Source organism: Lepidochelys olivacea (genome assembly GCF_965140295.1).
Source record: "Lepidochelys olivacea isolate rLepOli2 genome assembly, chromosome: 6".
NCBI classification, from domain to species: Eukaryota; Metazoa; Chordata; order Testudines; family Cheloniidae; genus Lepidochelys; species Lepidochelys olivacea.
Genome location: NC_140416.1, coordinates 14,272,510 through 14,291,715, shown reverse-complemented (window position 1 = coordinate 14,291,715; position 19,206 = coordinate 14,272,510). Strand labels below are relative to the sequence as shown.

The 19,206-nt window shown below is 44.2% G+C and overlaps 1 protein-coding gene across 1 annotated transcript in view; it reads right to left on the bottom strand.

Annotated features, from left to right (window-relative positions):
• LOC311522138 (NACHT, LRR and PYD domains-containing protein 3-like) overlaps positions 1 to 18,711 on the bottom strand; it is a 41,130-nt gene extending 22,419 nt beyond the window's left edge. Inside the window, exons 1-5 of the mRNA XM_084631132.1 lie at positions 18,645 to 18,711; positions 17,488 to 17,791; positions 15,636 to 15,677; positions 10,432 to 12,157; positions 1,188 to 1,277 (exon numbers count right to left, since the gene is read on the bottom strand). Coding sequence (XP_084487258.1) covers positions 1,188 to 1,277; positions 10,432 to 12,157; positions 15,636 to 15,677; positions 17,488 to 17,770 — 2,141 coding nt within the window. The 5' untranslated portion in view covers positions 17,771 to 17,791; positions 18,645 to 18,711. The remainder of the gene's footprint in view (positions 1 to 1,187; positions 1,278 to 10,431; positions 12,158 to 15,635; positions 15,678 to 17,487; positions 17,792 to 18,644) is intronic.
• Between the last annotated feature and the right edge of the window lie 495 nt (positions 18,712 to 19,206).

Genomic DNA, 19,206 nt, shown 5'->3' with positions numbered 1-19,206 from the left:
CCATGGGACAGTAAATGGAATTACTTGGAGGTGCGGGAGTGCAGAGGGTAGCGCTTGTCTGGCTGTTCATTCACTAGTTAATTATCCTGCTCTGCGGTCTTGTTTGCAGATCTCAGCAGTATGGACGTTGCTGCTGCGGCAGTGAACACACAGTGCGATGTGTGCGAATGTACGTGCACACGCACCAGAGCAATGTTCACGAGCTGCTGCTTTTCCCTTTTGTGATTTTCAGAAGAATCCGCAAGGGACCAAATAAAACCAAGATTTCTGTTTTAAAGCTGAAATTCAGATGTAGTCACAGTGTATTTCTGGTATTGTTAACCTGAGTGTGGGGGGGGAGATGTTTGGGGCCAGACAGAGCAAAGACCAGCCAGTCTCCCTTCACATGCTCTGGGGCTGGCAGGCAGCAGGGGTACAAGTAGCAGAGCCGACTGGAACTCGGAAACAATTTTCTGTTGATATTTTTGCATCACCTTTTGCTAATTCATTCACATTATGAAATCTCCTGCCTAGCTTCAGTGAGAGGCTTGTCACGATGGCGCCAGTAGGCTGAGCTGTCAGAGACATCATGGGGCATTGTCGGATTGCACGGGGAGTATTCATTACCCTATTATTTATTTATTATTTATTATTCCTAACAAAACATCAATTTGACACAAATTTTGAAATTTTGTTTCAAAAACATCTAAACTAACTATTTTGACTTTTTTGGAAACTTTTCCCCCATTTTTATTCTGTCAAAACTATTCATCAGATTCAACCTGAATTTGTGAACAGTTTCAGTTGACCTGGAACGGCATTATTTGCGAAATCAGCTATTCTCCATGTAAATTTCACCCAGCTGTAGTGACAGGCACCTTAGAAATATCTAAGATTAAAATGCCTCAGCTTCTCTTTTCCACTTCCTGAGTCTTTCCTGATCTCAAAAATATCCCCTGGCCACACTGCTTACCTCTGTCTCTCAGGCTCATCTGTTGGTAAGGTAATTGGGTTAACTGTCATTGCAGCATTAGGCTGACTAAGCCAAACCCACACGTATTAACTGCAAATTTAGACATAATACTCAAAAGTTACACAATTCTATGTGGTCGCTATACCAACCACAGTGAAGAGCTGTACTGCTGTAGAATTTCTGGGATAGCAGCAGTAAGAAGAGGATTTAAAAAAAGTCATGAATAGTTACTTACTCTAGTTTCTTTAATTTACAGTTTGGATCCTTCAGTGCTTGACAGAGCAGGTAAATAGGCGAATGCTTTGGCTTATCCTGATGGTTTTTCCTTAAAGAAAGTAGAGAAGAGAAATTTTCTATGTTGTTCTCTGAAGGCAGATTTTAATTCTATTTCCTGAACATTGAAATAGCCTCTTAGACAGTGTGATACAGTGCATACAGGTTATTCTGCAGTTACAGTTAGTTGTAAGCCACACACACACACACACCCCCCGCTCAAAACTACAGCTCGTACTTTGATATGTATTTTAAGTACATGGAGCCAAATTGAATACGTGCGACTACGATTAATCCATTCATTTTGTGAACCTGTGGTACTTGGATTCTCTGAATATTAAAACCCAGTTCTAACTACTCAGACAAACGGGAGTGTCTCCAGAGCTTTTATGCTTGTGTGTCAGCCAGTAACTTCAGTATGATTTCGGGAGATACAATAGAAATTATCGTGTTTATTTAACTAGGAATGCTGTCTTTCATTTGCCCACAAAGCTAAAAACCTAATATAAGTATTTGCTTAAAATCGTAAGTATGACAACTGTTGCTCAATATTGTATAATTGGGCTTATGCTTAGTGAAATTACATCCCCAGGAGGAACCAGAAATGGAGCTCATTGGTTCCTGACAGCAGAATGTGTAAAATGGCAAGTTAATTTTAAAGCAGCATCTGTATAAGAAATAGTGCCGGATGAATAATTAAACAACTAAAATTCAAGAATATTCTGATGAATTTTAAAGTGAATTTATTTCCACTGTGTTCACACATCTTTATTTTGTGCTTTCCAAATATTCTAGCAACGGGAATTTGCAGACAGGAATGTTGTTGAAGCAACACGTTTAAGTCACTATTACAGAATATTCCTGTGAAAGCAAAAGTTGTATTTGTAATCCTGAGCATTCGTACTAGAAATCTGGTTCTCGTATTTATGTTAATTGATTTACAGAACCAAAATATCTATGACCTGTGTGTCCAATCAAAATGAATAATTTAGAAAAATTAATATTTAAAAGAAATAAAATTGTTTGGATAATTTGTGAAAAAGGCAACATTCATTGAGTGAAATATTTATTATTATCTGCCCAGCTCTAATAAACAGGTCTTTCTTAAACAGCAGTTGTAGAAGACTTGGGGAGACAGGGTGATAACAGGAGAGACAAATGGGGTCACAGGAAGGATTTTTTATCATGGGGACAAATAAATCACACATATGTTACCAAGGAAATGGACCAGAGTTTGAGAGGGGAAAACATGAGGAATGGAAGGGTATTAGGGACAAGGTAGATCAGAAGATAGGATGGGATGGTGGGTAAAAGGAGAGCAGGCCAAATCCCTTGTCTTTTGTCATCCTGTCCAGTCTGGCTTCCTCACCACTGAAGCTGCCATCTTAGTTTTTATTAACCTCACCCTAACCAGAGTTCAGATTCTATATTCGGTCCTCCACCTCCTCAACCTCTCCACTGCCTTTAACATCTTTGCCTACTCTCCTCCTCTTGAAATCTCTTCTTCCCTCAACTTTCAGGAGTCTGTTCTCTCCTGCTTCTCCTCCTACCTCTCTAGTCAGTATTTCATGTGCTGCATCCACCCATCCCCCTCCACCTTTCATTGGCACCCCACAGGGCTCCTGTCAAGGTTCCTTCCCCACTCCGAACTCTAGGGTACAGATGTGGGGATCTGCATGAAAGACCCCCTAAGCTTATTCTTACCAGCTTACATTAAAAACTTCCTCAAGGTACAAACTTTGTCTTGTCCTTGAACCCTATGCTGCCACCACCAAGTGTGTTAAACAAAGACCAGGGAAAGAGCCCACTTGGAGACGTCTTCCCCCCAAAATATCCCCCCAAGCCCTACACCCCCTTTCCTGGGGAAGGGCTTGATAAAAATCCTCACCAATTTGCACAGGTGAACACAGACCCAAAGCCTTGGATCTTAAGAACAATGAAAAAGTAATCAGGTTCTTTAAAGAAGAATGTTAATTAAAGAAAAAGTAAAAGAATCACCTCTGTAAAATCAGGATGGTAAATACCTTACAGGGTAATCAGATTCAAACATAGAGAATCCTTCTAGGCAAAACCTTAAGTTACAAAAAGACACAAAAACAGGAATATCCATTCCTTCCAGCGCAGCTTATTTTACCAGCCATTTAACAAAAGGAAATCTAACACATTTCTAGCTAGATTATGTACTAATTTAAGGAGTTATGAAGAGCATTCCTGATCTGTTCCTGGCAAAAGCATCACACAGACAGACAGACCCTTCCCCTCCACCTCCAGCTTTGAAAGTATCTTGTCTCCTCATTGGTCATTTTGGTCAGGTGCCAGCAAGGTTATTTTAGCTTCTTAACCCTTTACAGGTGAAAGGGTTTTGCCTCTGGCCAGGAGGGATTTTATAGTTCTGTATACAGAAAGGTGGTTACCCTTCCCTTTATATTTATGACACATCCTTGGCCCCTCCTTTTCTCCACTTACACCTTTACACTGGGGAATTTCATTCAAAATGTGGCTTTGACGGTCAAATTTATGCTGAAGACTCAGATTATTATAAGGTCATCCAACACCGTGGTGTCCCAGTGCCTTCCACAAGACATCTCTCCTCCAGCAGGAAAGAGCATGGTTATCACTGGGGTTATTTTTAAAGAACATGTATAAAGTGATGGTGCTGGTGAGAGCTGATTCTTGTGGGAAAACTCAGTCAGAGACGTAGGGTTTGTATTTAGTTTTGAGGCAGTGTGTGTGTGGGGGGGGGCGGGGGGGCAGGGGTTCCATTCTTATCTCATTGGGCAGTGAGTTCCACCGTTGTGGCACCGCAGCTGAGACAACTGAATCTCCTGCAGAGATGAGCTTTTCCTTCCTTGTCAACAGATTGGTTTTTCTTGTGGAACAAAGCCACCAGGCCAAGTCACTGTCATGGAGGGACAGGAGCTCTCTCTTTCTCTCTCTCAGCTGGGGCCAGCACCGTGCAATGCTTTGAAAAGAGTCAGCACAACCACGTTTAACTCATGTTCATGAGTCAGCACAACCACGTTTAACTCATGTTTCATGTTCTCTCCACAGGTATCGTTGCGGAGAGTGGACCAGATGATATGTCTGGGGCGAGAAAGCAGAAGGAGACTCCGCTGGTTGGAAGGCATGAGATGCGCTGTCCTGAGGTTGGGAGTTCCACGACCACCACTCCCAAGAGGAGAAGGCGGGTGGTGGTGGTCGGGGACTCTCTCCTCCGGGGGACTGAGTCATCTATCTGCCGCCCTGACCGGGAAAACCGAGAAGTCTGCTGCTTGCCAGGGGCTAAGATTCGCGATGTGACGGAGAGAGTGCCGAGACTCATCAAGCCCTCGGATCGCTACCCCTTCCTGCTTCTCCACGTGGGCACCAATGATACTGCCAAGAATCACCTTGGGCGGATCACTGCTGACTATGTGGCTCTAGGAAGAAGGATAAAGGAGTTTGAGGTGCAAGTGGTGTTCTCGTCCATCCTCCCCGTGGAAGGAAAAGGCCTAGGTAGGGAGCGTTGAATCGTGGAAGTCAACGAATGGCTACGCAGGTGGTGTCGGAGAGAAGGCTTTGGATTCTTTGACCATGGGATGGTGTTCCATGAAGGAGGAGTGCTGGGCAGAGACGGGCTCCATCTTACGAAGAGAGGGAAGAGCATCTTTGCCAGCAGGCTGGCTAACCTAGTGAGGAGGGCTTTAAACTAGGTTCACCGGGGGAAGGAGACCAAAGCCCTGAGATAAGTGGGAAAGCGGGATACCGGGAGGAAGCACAGGCAGGAATGTCTGTGAGGGGAGGGCTCCTGCCTCATACTGGGAATGAGGGGCGATCAACAGGTTATCTCAAGTGCTTATATACAAATGCACAAAGCCTTGGAAACAAGCAGGGAGAACTGGAGGTCCTGGTGATGTCAAGGAACTATGACGTCATCGGAATAACAGAGACTTGGTGGGATAACTCACATGACTGGAGTACTGTCATGGATGGTTATAAACTGTTCAGGAAGGACAGGCAGGGCAGAAAAGGTGGGGGAGTAGCACTGTATGTAAGGGAGCAGTATGACTGCTCAGAGCTCCAGTACGAAACTGCAGAAAAACCTGAGTGTCTCTGGATTAAGTTTAGAAGTGTGTGCAACAAGAGTGATGTAGTGGTGGGAGTCTGCTATAGACCACCGGACCAGGGGGATGAGGTAGATGAGGCTTTCTTCCGGCAGCTCACGGAAGCTACTAGATCGCATGCCCTGATTCTCATGGGTGACTTTAATTTTCCTGATATCTGCTGGGAGAGCAATACAGCGGTGCATAGACAATCCAGGAAGTTTTTGGAAAGCGTAGGGGACAATTTCCTGGTGCAAGTGCTAGAGGAGCCAACTAGGGGGGGCGCTTTTCTTGACCTGCTGCTCACAAACTGGGTAGAATTAGTGGGGGAAGCAAAAGTGGATGGGAATCTGGGAGGCAGTGACCATGAGTTGGTTGAGTTCAGGATCCTGATGCAGGGAAGAAAGGTAAGCAGCAGGATACGGACCCTGGACTTCAGGAAAGCAGACTTCGACTCCCTCAGGGAACGGATGGCCAGGATCCCCTGGGGGACTAACTTGAAGGGGAAAGGAGTCCAGGAGAGCTGGCTGTATTTCAAGGAATCCCTGTTGAGGTTACAGGGACAAACCATCCCGATGAGTCGAAAGAATAGTAAATATGGCAGGCGACCAGCTTGGCTTAATGGTGAAATCCTAGCGGATCTTAAACATAAAAAAGAAGCTTACAAGAAGTGGAAGGTTGGACATATGACCAGGGAAGAGTATAAAAATATTGCTCGGGCATGTAGGAATGATATCAGGAGGGCCAAATCGCACCTGGAGCTGCAGCTAGCCAGAGATGTTAAGAGTAACAAGAAGGGTTTCTTCAGGTATGTTGGCAACAAGAAGAAAGCCAAGGAAAGTGTGGGCCCCTTACTGAATGAGGGAGGCAACCTAGTGACAGAGGATGTGGAAAAAGCTAATGTGCTCAATGCTTTTTTTGCCTCTGTTTTCACTAACAAGGTCAGCTCCCAGACTGCTGCGCTGGGCATCACAAAATGGGGAAGAGATGGCCAGCCCTCTGTGGAGATAGAGGTGGTTAGGGACTATTTAGAAAAGCTGGACGTGCACAAGTCCATGGGGCCGGACGAGTTGCATCCGAGAGTGCTGAAGGAATTGGCGGCTGTGATTGCAGAGCCATTGGCCATTATCTTTGAAAACTCGTGGCGAACCGGGGAAGTCCCGGATGACTGGAAAAAGGCTAATGTAGTGCCAATCTTTAAAAAAGGGAAGAGGGAGGATCCTGGGAACTACAGGCCAGTCAGCCTCACCTCAGTCCCTGGAAAAATCATGGAGCAGGTCCTCAAAGAATCAATCCTGAAGCACTTGCATGAGAGGAAAGTGATCAGGAACAGCCAGCATGGATTCACCAAGGGAAGGTCATGCCTGACTAATCTAATCGCCTTTTATGATGAGATTACTGGTTCCGTGGATGAAGGGAAAGCAGTGGATGTATTGTTTCTTGACTTTAGCAAAGCTTTTGACACGGTCTCCCACAGTATTCTTGTCAGCAAGTTAAGGAAGTGTGGGCTGGATGAATGCACTATAAGGTGGGTAGAAAGCTGGCTAGATTGTCGGGCTCAACGGGTAGTGATCAATGGCTCCATGTCTAGTTGGCAGCCGGTATCAAGTGGAGTACCCCAAGGGTCGGTCCTGGGGCCGGTTTTGTTCCATATCTTCATAAATGATCTGGAGGATGGTGTGGATTGCACTCTCAGCAAATTTGCGGATGATACTAAACTGGGAGCAGTGGTAGATACGCTGGAGGGGAGGGATAGGATACAGAAGGACCTAGACAAATTGGAGGATTGGGCCAAAAGAAATCTGATGAGGTTCAATAAGGATAAGTGCAGGGACCTGCACTTAGGACGGAAGAACCCAATGCACAGCTACAGACTAGGGACCGAATGGCTAGGCAGCAGTTCTGCGGAAAAGGACCTAGGGGTGACAGTGGACGAGAAGCTCAATATGAGTCAGCAGTGTGCCCTTGATGCCAAGAAGGCCAATGGCATTTTGGGATGTATAAGTAGGGGCATAGCGAGCAGATCGAGGGATGTGATCGTTCCCCTCTATTTGACATTGGTGAGGCCTCATCTGGAGTACTGTGTCCAGTTTTGGACCCCACACTTCAAGAAGGGTGTGGATAAATTGGAGAGAGTCCAGCGAAGGGCAACAAAAATGATTAGGGGTCTGGAACACATGACTTATGAGGAGAGGCTGAGGGAGCTGGGATTGTTTAGCCTGCAGAAGAGAAGAATGAGGGGGGATTTGATAGCTGCTTTCAACTACCTGAAAGGGGGTTCCAAAGAGGATGGCTCTAGACTGTTCTCAATGGTAGCAGATGACAGAACGAGGAGTAATGGTCTCAAGTTGCAGTGGGGGAGGTTTAGATTGGATATTAGGAAAAACTTTTTCACTAAGAGGGTGGTGAAACAGTGGAATGCGTTACCTAGGGAGGTGGTAGAATCTCCTTCCTTAGAGGTTTTTAAGGTCAGGCTTGACAAAGCCCTGGCTGGGATGATTGGTCCTGCTTCGAGCAGGGGGTTGGACTAGATGACCTTCTGGGGTCCCTTCCAACCCTGATATTCTATGATTCTATGATTCTATGAACTCGATTCTGGTCAATAGGGAGCCAGTTCAGGCAGCACTGTTTTGGGGAGATGTGTTCCTGGTGACCTAGCCACCCCTTCTCCACTGAATTGAACACAAGTTACTCATCTTTACCCTTTAGCCCTTTATGGCTTAGCCTTGCCCTGTCTGTCAACTGTAGTACACTATCAAGATGTCAACCTCTGCCTCTACTTTGCCGACCACGCCAGCTTTCATTACCCATTAGTCCATAATATTTTCATGCTTTCTCCCCTGCTGTCCCTGATGCCAGGGAGGAACATGTCATAAGTCCATTACTCCTCTGCAATAGCCTCCTTCAAATCCCCCCTGAAAACTCACCTCTGCTGTGAATCCTGCAACACAGTTGACAATGGCCGGGCAGCCGGTGCACATGACTCCTGCTTCCTAACTTTGGCTCATTAGACTAAACGTGATCATTTACTAGTTAGTGCAACACATGGTGGTGAGTTTGTGAGGTGGGGCCTGGAACTGACCAATCTCAATTCATTCTGGGGCCACCAACATCCTTATTAGTGGGGAATAGTGTTTAATCCCCAGCACTAGGCTGTTGGGTTTCAGGATTGTTAGGCTGGGTTCTCTTCCTTGCTCTGGGAGGAATCTAAGCTCTGCTGGTTAGAGACAGCAGAGTCATTGCAACAACCCTCCTGCTTGGGTTGTCTTCAGTAGAACTGGGTTAGAGAATGTTCAACAAACTTTCCTTAATACCTGTGGGGAGAGGGAGAGAGAGCGAGCTCATCCCAGAATAGCTCATAACCCCACGGTTAGTGGTTTTTTCTCTGTTGGAGCTATTCCACTTTGTGCAAATCCTTAAATATTCATTGGGCCAGAGAGAGCGAGACTGATTCTGTAACTGGGTAGTTAGGACACTGACCTGAAATGTGAGAGACCAGGATCAGGTTTGTTCCCTGCCTGATTTGGCCGGCCGTGATCTGCAGGGAGTGGTCCTGGGCTCTCAACCTCAAAACATGAGCATCTGTCAATTGATTTAAAGGACACTCCCGTGAAAACAGAGGCTATTAGAGATCCCTGAACCGCTCGCTGTACGATCTAGTCACTAGACAAGAACAAAGAGCCACTCTGTCTGACTAACACGGCTGCTACTCTGAAATCTGACTGTGGATTACACACAGAGATATTTTGGCTCTTTTCACCTTATAGGCAGGGTGCCAAAATGGATGAGCCTTAGATCCATGCTATTAGAGGCCTGGGTTCTATCCTCAGCTCTGTTGAAGTGAACTTACCAATCTCTCCATTATCTTAGCTGTAAAATGGGTGAGTGATAGTTATACCTCCCCTAAGGCATGGTTTTGAGGCCTATGTTAATAAGGGATGAAAAAGGCAGAGCAATATCAAGAGCAGCCAAGAAAACAGCTGGGATTAGAATTTACAGGCCTTTAGCCTCAATGCACCATCTACTAAGCTCCTGGGTATTGTGGCATCTTCGCTCATCCAGAAAAAAACAAAAAAACTCCACACTCCCATGCATGACGTTGCACTGGTTATGTGGAAACATGTGACAGTCTTGCAAGATGTGCGAGACATGGTAGGTCGGGTTAGGATGGTTTTTGGAGACCTGCCAAGCAGTTGTTAATACCAACACCGAGACACACCACCAATTATTGAATGCACTTTTTTGTTTGTTAAAATCCAATTATACTGATAGGAAGAAACTTCTGAAATATTTTTCAGATCCTATGTAAAACTGATTTTTTTAAATGGTCATTTTAGTTTTATCCACATGCAGCAAATTGTGGCGAAGAGTTCTAGCGAAAACAATTGTTCTTTGTTATTTTAGAGCACTGCAGCGTAGTCAGGTGGCGACAACACCCGTCTTCTGGTTGCAGCTAGAGCTGGTTGAAACTCAGAATTTTGTGGGAAATTTCAAGTTTTGGTTTTGTTCTGAATTTTTATTTTAATATCAGCGAACTGTTCAAACACACTGCCTTCTACACACAATAGCACAGTAAAACTACATGCTGATTTTCAGTTGAGGCCTGATCAACACACGGTTTTAGTACTGTTATAAATATTTTGGTTAGGAGACAAATTTTTACCAAAATGTTCTAACCAGTACAATCCCTAAGGTGGATGCAGTTTTACCACTATAAAGGTGCCTTAGTTGTACACCGGGCATGTGGAAGCATGTTTTGTTTCCTAGTGATTTCCTCATCATGGAAGGTCTCAGTGAGCAGCTCTCAACCTTCCTTGTACAACCGTTGACACAAAGCAGGCTTCCCTCCCCCGCTCTTTTGTCTCACCCTGTTCAGATCTGTACACAAAACAGTACAGCAAACATTTCAGTCATTGAGAGGGCAGAGCAGACCAAACAATCATGATTTTTTTAAAAAAAGGTCATTTTTTTTCGGTAGTCTGATAACTGTACCATTAGCTTACAATAACAGTAGACTTGTTCTCAGGTAGGTCATTCAGCCAATTATTAGTTATCAAGACACAGGGAAAACAACATTTAATCTGTTAAAGAAATTACAGATTTTTCAGCTCAGATAGTACTTACTTATGTAGCCACTTTTGTCGTCTAGGGAGTTCTTCCTCATGGTCTTCTAAGCTAAATGTACAGTCATACATACAAAGTGACTCCAGATTACGACAATGCTTTACACAGAATGAAAGAGCCCTTTGATCCATCTGAGTAAATTTACTGTGATTTAACTTCAGTTCAGTGAAGTGATCCAATGCATTAACTGCAAAATCTTCTTCATACATCTCATACACACAGTGAAACAACTCAAGCTGATAACTTTGATAAATCCCCTCATGAACACAGGGCAAGGTTAAATCTGTTTGTTGGTTTACTTGAACCCACTTCAGTAAATCTGCCTTAATTTTAGGTGAAAATTTACACCCAATTTTTTTCTGCAGGTCCTTCATTCTTTCTTCATTTAAGAGCCCAAACAGGAATCGCACTGTTAACATTAAATAATTTTTAGAGTTTCCATAGTTTTCTAACAAAGTTTTCACATCTTTCTTGGGAATTCCTGAAGCTGTTGTTGTTTCATCTTCCTCTAGGACATATAACATAGCTGCGAAAAACTCCTGAAAACTTAAGTGAATGAAGCTGTAGAGACATTCACAGTCAGTTTCTTTTTGAAAAATATTCTCATTCAAAAAAAGGGGGAGAGAGTTTTCTTGATCTAAGCCAAACTTCTTGATTTCTTCTTCCTCAAACAGTATCTTTTGCTTCCAGATTCCATCAGCAGCCAAGGAGCAAAGTCCCCTCAGATTTCCATGTAAGTGTTGCTTCGTATTGTTGCTGAGAGGCTTGACTAAACTGGAAAGGTAAAGCATATACACTCCAGTGACCGTTTTTGAAGTTTGTGTCAGATTCTCACCTTTTTCAAGCTCTTGTTTCAGAACCGTGCAGATGATCCAACATACAAAGGGGACAAAGCACATGGTGAAAAGAATTTCATTTGCTTTCACAAATCGTAAAGCTTGTCTTGCTTCTCTCTCATTTCCAAAGAACTTGTGGAAATATTCCTCCCTCTCAGCTTCAGAAAACCCCAGGATCTCTGCATAACGTGAACACTCCAAACACTGCCCGAGTTTTTCCAGAGCAGCTGGCCTTGTAGTGATCATCAGGTAGGATTCAGGAACAACTGTTCTCCTAAATAAACTGCTCAGGATGATTTCCATTGACTTCTTCTCCCAGAGATCAGTGCACAGATTATCTTTAGGCTGATCAAAGGAAAATCTCAGTTCATCAAACCCATCTATTATAAACATGAGTTTTTCTGGCTTCACCAGAATGTGGTTAACTGGTGCTTTTGTATTAAGCCAATTTTTAAAAATCATGTCAGCCACACTTCCCTGCTCGTTAAGAAGGTTCATTTGCCTACAGTTTATGTAGAAAACATAATCAAACTTTTCCTTATAAAGTTCCCCAGCTGCCCAATCATACATGATCTTTCTTGCAGTCATTGTTTTCCCAATCCCTGCAGCTCCCAGGAGCACAACGACTTGTGGTGTTTGTCCATCTTTATCAGGTTTATATAGGGTGGCCAGTGTAATTGCAGAACTAGCTCGTTCAGTCATGATTTCTGCATGTCTCCATCCTACAGCCATTATTTCATGTTCTCTCTCCTTTGCCTGACGAGGTCTGTCTACAATAGTGAGGTTTGTGTATCTTCTGTTTAGAATCATATTGTCACCAAAACGACTGTTCATATCTTTTATTAGCTTGTATTTCTTTTTAATATCTTCTTTATACTTCTTCTTGTAACCTGTATCAGGAACATGAGACATTAGAAATATTGAACTGAAAGTTCAGAAAACAGACAGACTAATCTCAGACTAATCTCTTAAAATAGTCCTACTGTAACAACAATAATGGTTCTTCACATTTATAATGAAACCTTCTTCAAAAAGGATCCTGAAATCACTTAACTATGGGTGAGATCCTGCAGCCCTTACTCAAATACGGCCTCCCACTGAAATTATTCATTTGAGTAAAGACTGTAGGCATCACTTTATCCCCAGTGAAATGCAGCCACCCCTCTGGTGAAACCCGGCTACTGTTTGACAGAGCACAGCAACACTACTCAGCAAGGTAGGTCACAAGTGGAGGAGAATATCATATGCAGTTGAAACAATACTGGGAATTTAGGTAGAAAGAATGTAACTTCATAAACTAGAATTTGTTAGGACACATGGGTTTACAAGAGAGAACATCACGGGATCTTTAATTACGACAATGGAGAACCTCCAGTTACCTTCCTCACTTAAGACACAGTGCCCCTACAGCAGAGTGTCCTCCACCACCAGGCTAGTACATTCACTCAGTACTGACCCAGAGGGACATTTTGCACACGTGTGTACTGGAAGTTGCCCAAGGTAATAAAAGTCCCACTCAGCCCATTATATAAAATTATTTGTAAAACAACTGACACAAACTGGATCATTTAAGCTAGAAAAACAATACTGAGGGGTCTGCAAAGCTCCTGGTAAAGTCATAGGTTGGCATGACAATGAGCCAAGAGATTCTAGAAATAGGAAAAATGTTTATAATTGAAATCACCAAATTATTTTGATCAGTTTGTTGTAATGGCATGAGGCTGCCGCCCCATTTTGTACACAGTTTGTCTGGGGGTCACTAAATGGAACAGAAGAACACATGAAATAGAAGGAGCGAACTTTCCCATCATGGCTGGGATTCCCATCACCTCCTGGGATCCACCATGACACAAAGCGTGGAAAGACAGACAAATTGCTTCAGATGAGTACAAAAGAATTGCACAAAGATGTAGGGACAAAATCAGAAAGGTTAAGTAAGGCACAAAATGAGTTACACCTAGCAAAGGGCATAGAAGGCAATAAAAGGTTCTACAAATACAATAGGAGCAAGAGAAGGACAAAGAAAAGCATAGGTCCACCGCTTAGCAGGGAAGGAGATCTAATAATGGATGATACCTAGAAGGATGAGATGTTTAATGCCTATTTTGCTTCAGTGTTCACTAAAAATGTTAATTGTGACCAGACGGAAACACAATTATTATTAACAACAAGAGGGAAGACCCCAAAGCCAGAATAGGGAACGAGCAGGGTAAAGACTTCTTCGATAAATTAGATGCATTCAAGTCAGCAGGGCCTAAAAATTCACCTTAGGATACTTAAGGAACTAGATGAAGCAATCTCTGAACCACTATCTCTGAGAACTCATGGAGGACAGATGAGGTCCCAGTGGATTGGAGAAGGGCAAATATCTTTTTAATGATGGAACAAAGACAACCTGGGGAATTATAGACCAGGCAGCCTAACTTCAATGCATGGAAAGATATTGGAACAAATTATTAAACACTCAATATGTGAGCACTTAGAGCATAATAGGGTAATAAGTAAAAGCCAATGTGGATTTTTCAAGAACAAATCATGCCAGACTAACCTAATTTCCTTCTTTGACAGGGTTATTAGCCTACAGGATTGGGGGGAGCCATAAATATCACTTATCTTGATTTTAATAAGGCTTGAGACACAGTCCCACATGACATTCTCATAAGCAAAATAGGGAAATGTGGTCAAGGTGAATTTACTATAAGGTGGGTGCACAACAGATTAAAAAAATGCATTCAAAGAGTAGTTATCAATAGATTGCTGTCCAAATGGGAGGGCATTCTAATGGGGTCTCTCAACAGTCAATCTTGGTCTAGTACTAGTCAGTATTTTCATTAACGACTTTGATGGTGAGTGGAGAATATACTTATACAATTTGTGGATGACACCAAGCTGGGAGGGGTTACAAGCACTTTGGAGGACAGGTTTAGAATTCAAAAGGACCTTTATAAATTGGAGAATTTGTAAAAAATCAATAACATGACATTCAATAAAGAGAAGTGCAAAGTACTACACTTATGAAGGAAAAATCAAATGCACAAATACAAAATGGGGAATAACTGGCTAGGCAGTTGTATCGCTGAAAAGATTTGGGGGTTATAGTGTATCACAAATTGAAAATGAATCAACTGTGTGATGCTGTTGTGAAAAAGGTTAATATTCTGGGGTGTATTAACAGGAGTGTCCTATGTAAGACAAGGGAGGCAACTGTCCTGCTCTGCTCAGCACCGGTGAGGTCTCAGCAGGAGTATGGATATCACTGCCCTTTGGCTAAATCCTGAACACTACCCAGGATGTGAGCCTGAGGCTCCTGATGTCACCCTGCGTCCCGTCCCCCCCAATCCTGTCATTTGCCTTCCCCTCCGTGTTTCTTTTATCTAAGGAAAGGTTTCAGAGTAACAGCCGTGTTAGTCTGTATTCGCAAAAAGAAAAGGAGGACTTGTGGCACCTTAGAGACTAACCAATTTATCTGAGCATGAGCTTTCGTGAGCTACAGCTCACTTCATCGGATGCATACCGTGGAAACTGCAGAAGACATTATATACACACAGAGACCATGAAACAATACCTCCTCCCACCCCACTGTCCTGCTGGTAATAGCTTATCTAAAGTGATCATCAAGTTGGGCCATTTCCAGCACAAATTTGAAAATATGTCTTCTGCAGTTTCCATGGTATGCATCCCATGAAGTGAGCTGTAGCTCACGAAAGCTCATGCTCAAATAAATTGGTTAGTCTCTAAGGTGCCACAAGTACTCCTTTTCTTTTATCTAAGGAAAGTCTGGCTCAGCTGGCCAAGACAACTCCATCTGTCCCAGCACTGCTGTCAGCCTGAGACCAAGTCACGCCTTAGTCCGACATTGGTAAAAGTTTGCTGGGTCTCGGGGGGCTGATCAACACACTTGCTGCCCCTGTAACTCGGCAGCAGGGAAGCTGCACGGGAACATCAGCATCAGAGACCAGCGTCATTTTCTCTTGGCTATTTGTCTCTCCCCTTTGTGGAAGGGAACAGGATTGGACCTCAGCAGCACCATCAGCACAAAGGCATTTCCGGGGGATTGATGCTGGCTGCTGCCCATTAAATCCTAGGGAATGCTCCTCACCTCCAGGGCCATTGCCACAGTCACCATCAAAATCTTTACAATATGGCCTTTGGGAATAGGTAGCGTTACTTCAGTTTCATGGTGTTCGCTGTTCTGGAGAAGTGACAGGTCGCTCTGTGCTAATGGTGTCACCTGGAAAGGCACTTAACAGATTTTGTTCCCATGCAAACTGTTCCTGTTTGTTTCACAGCAATAGATCTGGGAACGTATCCAGCTGCATAAGCAGGAACCGCTGTCCTTAGGTAACATCCTGGGTAGCCATCACATACCTTTTGCCGACAACTCTGATGGGTTTTGACTCTGATGAAACCCTGAAAGGGAAATTGCATTTAAATAACAGTGTAAGAAGCTACAGTGTATTTCAATGCAAGTGCGTTTCTGTTCCGTACGGAGGCAGCAAGTGGCCAAACGATGCAATTTCATCCTGTGTTAATGAAGTAATCACCAAGGAGAGCATGGCTACCAGCTGTCAGTGTACAAAGTTCATTTTGGGGAATACTGTGAAGGGAGCTCAGTTTCTCGGACCTCCCCCTGCCTGGTTCTACTGATGACTAGTATGCACTTTACATGATGAGCCGGCCACATGGTCAGAGAAACACAGAACAATTGGCATTGGGACAAAGAGTCAATTCAGGAGCATTCGTGGGGAGAGGGAATGCCTTACAAACACTCATGTTCTCACACAGATTAGGTGAAACAACTAAAGGGTCCATGGGAAGGACAATTCTGCCTTCATTCAGGGATGGGCTAGGTGGCTCAGGAGAGCCTTTAAAACCTAGGGATCTAAGACAGACACTGAGGACAGTCAGACGGAATTTCCTCATTTGGGATAACCTCCATGTGGGGCAACCCCTGTCCACCGTCCCCCCAAGAACTCCGAGCTTTTCACTAGATTCAGTTATTGATAGAATGCTGACTGGATTAAAAATTGCATAGGCAGCCAGAAATATTTGCATAATATTGCCACTCCTTTTGCCAAGCATCTGTTACTAACTTCAGGGAACAAAGTACCCTTTCCCCACCCCTCAATAATTATTATTTTATTACTGAGTTATGGTAGGATCTAGAGCCCCAATCAGGGGCCCATTGTACTAGGTCCTGTGCGTACACAGAACATGACAGTCCCTGTCTGACAGAGCTCTAAAGCAAGTCTAAAGCAAGTAACTGCCCCGTGCATTGCGCTCTGGAGGCTGCTAAACTGTCCCCTGGGAGACTCTCCAAGGGTGTGAATGCCAAAGGCCTCTAGGGAGAGCCCCGCTGCCAGCCCTGGAGCGTTCCATCCCAGGGACCCCGGGCAGAACCAACCCAGCTGAGCTGCTCTGTCACCGTGGGGTGCAGGGAAGTGGAACAGGAATGACTGTAACAGGGTTGAGTTTAGCTCCATCACAGAGCACGTGGATTCTAACATTGCTCCACTAAAGAGTGGCTCCCCACTGGCTCTTACACTTTTGTGAGACGCTGCAAAGTGATCTGGAGCCTTTGGAACTGCAGGATTGCTGGTTCCTTGTCTGTTTGTATTGCACTGAATTTGTTTCTTTAGTTAAAAGATAGCCTTGGAGATAATAAAGATCCTGCCTGGAACCCCAGGAATGTCTCATGTTGTCAACCAGCTGTTTGGGGATAACATACTCTGCTGTGATCAGTTACCATTTACAAATCCCCAGTTCTCTGTCCCAGCTCTGGCACAGGTTAGAGCAGCCTGGGGGCTGTTCTTACTTGCACTAGCTGCTAATGGTCACCAAGGAATGACCTCCGAGCTGGGGATGCATTTCGGTTACTCCTCCTCCCCACCTCTCCCTGTCCATGACACTCCCTCTGCACCAGTCTGTTGGCTCTACACCCACTGGGGACTCCTTCACACTGGGGATATCCTCAGAGGGAGAGTTAAAGGCTGACTCTGCTCCCCTTGTGCCAGGTGAGTGGTGAAAAGGGAGTGGAGCAGGTGAAAGAATCTGGCCCACTGTGGGCATCTCTGCTCTGAGTCCCCCAGGCTTCCTGCTGGGATTTAGAATTTGTCATTCCTGCCATCACCCTCTTTCTCCTTCTGCTCCTGCTGCTGCTTCCCTGGGGGAGATTGTTGGGGCAGACTCCCAGGTTTTACAGTAACTTTATGTCTCTTACCTTTCTCTCTTTCTTCTCTGAGTTTTGCAGCAGAATCTCGGAGATCGATCTGAGTGAAAACCTCTATGGTCACATCTACGGCAGCCTCTCCACCATAGAATTCCATCAGGAGGTTCTTCGTATCTATCCTGTCGGCATTCTCCAGCCGACCCCAGGGGATGGTACCTTTCCTCTCAAAGTCAGAATGTGATAGTTTGTCTTTAAATTTTTTCAAGTCTTCCTGAGAAAGGTTGTCAAGGGCTCGTAAGAGCAGGTCACTGATTCTGCTGCTTTGGTTTCCCATCACTGGGCACCAAGAGAGAAGCTAAAATGCAATGTAAAGTCTTGGTGTTAATCATTAATTGTGTATAACAACAATTATTCCCATGTAGAGGAAAGAAGTGGTGGGAGAAGATCACTGGGGCTCATAACTCCTCAGTGTTTCTCTCTCACAAATGATTCTTTGTGCCTGTGTCCACATCTGTAAAATAGAGATAATCCTACTGATTTAACTCACAGGGGCGTGGTGCAGCTTAGCCAATGTTCGTAAAGCCAGGAGAGTTTTTAGGAAGATGGGGCTATGGTAATAGTATTTGTCATCCAACTGGATTTGAAAATAGAGGTGGGATACCCTAATTTAATTAACATTTCAAAATATAAACCCAGAAAATACAGTCCTGGAATATCAGGCCCTGCATCCTGAGATCCAGTGTTAGCTTGAGAGAACCTCATGGGTATTTTGGATATCAGAGCAAGATGAGGTGGAGCAGCAGTAATTTCTGACACACGGTGCGTCTACACAGCAACTGCGGGGTGCTGGTCCCATCTTGGGCAGACAGACAGATGTGACATTCAGCTCTACTTGAACAAGGGCCTAAAAATATCAGTGTGGGGGCAACACAGGCTAGACGCGCAAGTAAAATCCCGCCCGACCTCCTGGATACATGCCCGGGTAGCTAGCTCAAGCCACTGCCCACGCTGCTACTTTGAGGCGGGAGCACAAACACAGCTCATGCACATATGTCTACCTGCACCGGGAATTACACCTCTCAGTTGCTGTGTAAACATCCCCATGGGCCCCATTCTGCCAGGTCTCACCACCCACATGTATAAACTACAACTAGTTCAGATTAAAGTCAGCCCATCCCAAGAGAAAATGCAGAAAGTGATGGACTTACTGTTAGTCAGAAAGTTCACACAAACATCATCTGATGGCCCTGGTTTGATCTGTTTCTCTCAGTCTTGTTTGTGTTCAAACACAGACATCCAAAAAAACCCTAGGAAGAGGAACAGGAAACTGCTCAAAGTTTATTGTGCAATACAAAGAAACTAAAACACCTCCAGCTAAAACTGAACTTCAGCACTTTCTGAATTTCTCTACCAACCCTCATACCACAGCAAGTAGGATTTAAAGCCTTCTTAGTCCATGTATATATATTGTGTTGTTTTTTATTCCTTTTATTCCTTTGGCTTCAGCAACCTGTTTCTCTGAATATTGATGTCATGAACTCCATAGACATGTTCACCACTTTTCCCTTCCCAAGTGCAGCAGCTTTAACCAAGACAAGCCACATATGAATAGTGTGCAACAGACAGAATGGAGTTTGGACTTTGCATCATCTTGATACATAAATAGCAGTGATATTAGCAGGAGTTGGGACTTACATCCTGCAATAATTTAAAGGGAAGGGTAACAAGCCTTATGTGTGCGGTAACATAAAATCCCTCCTGGCCAGAGGT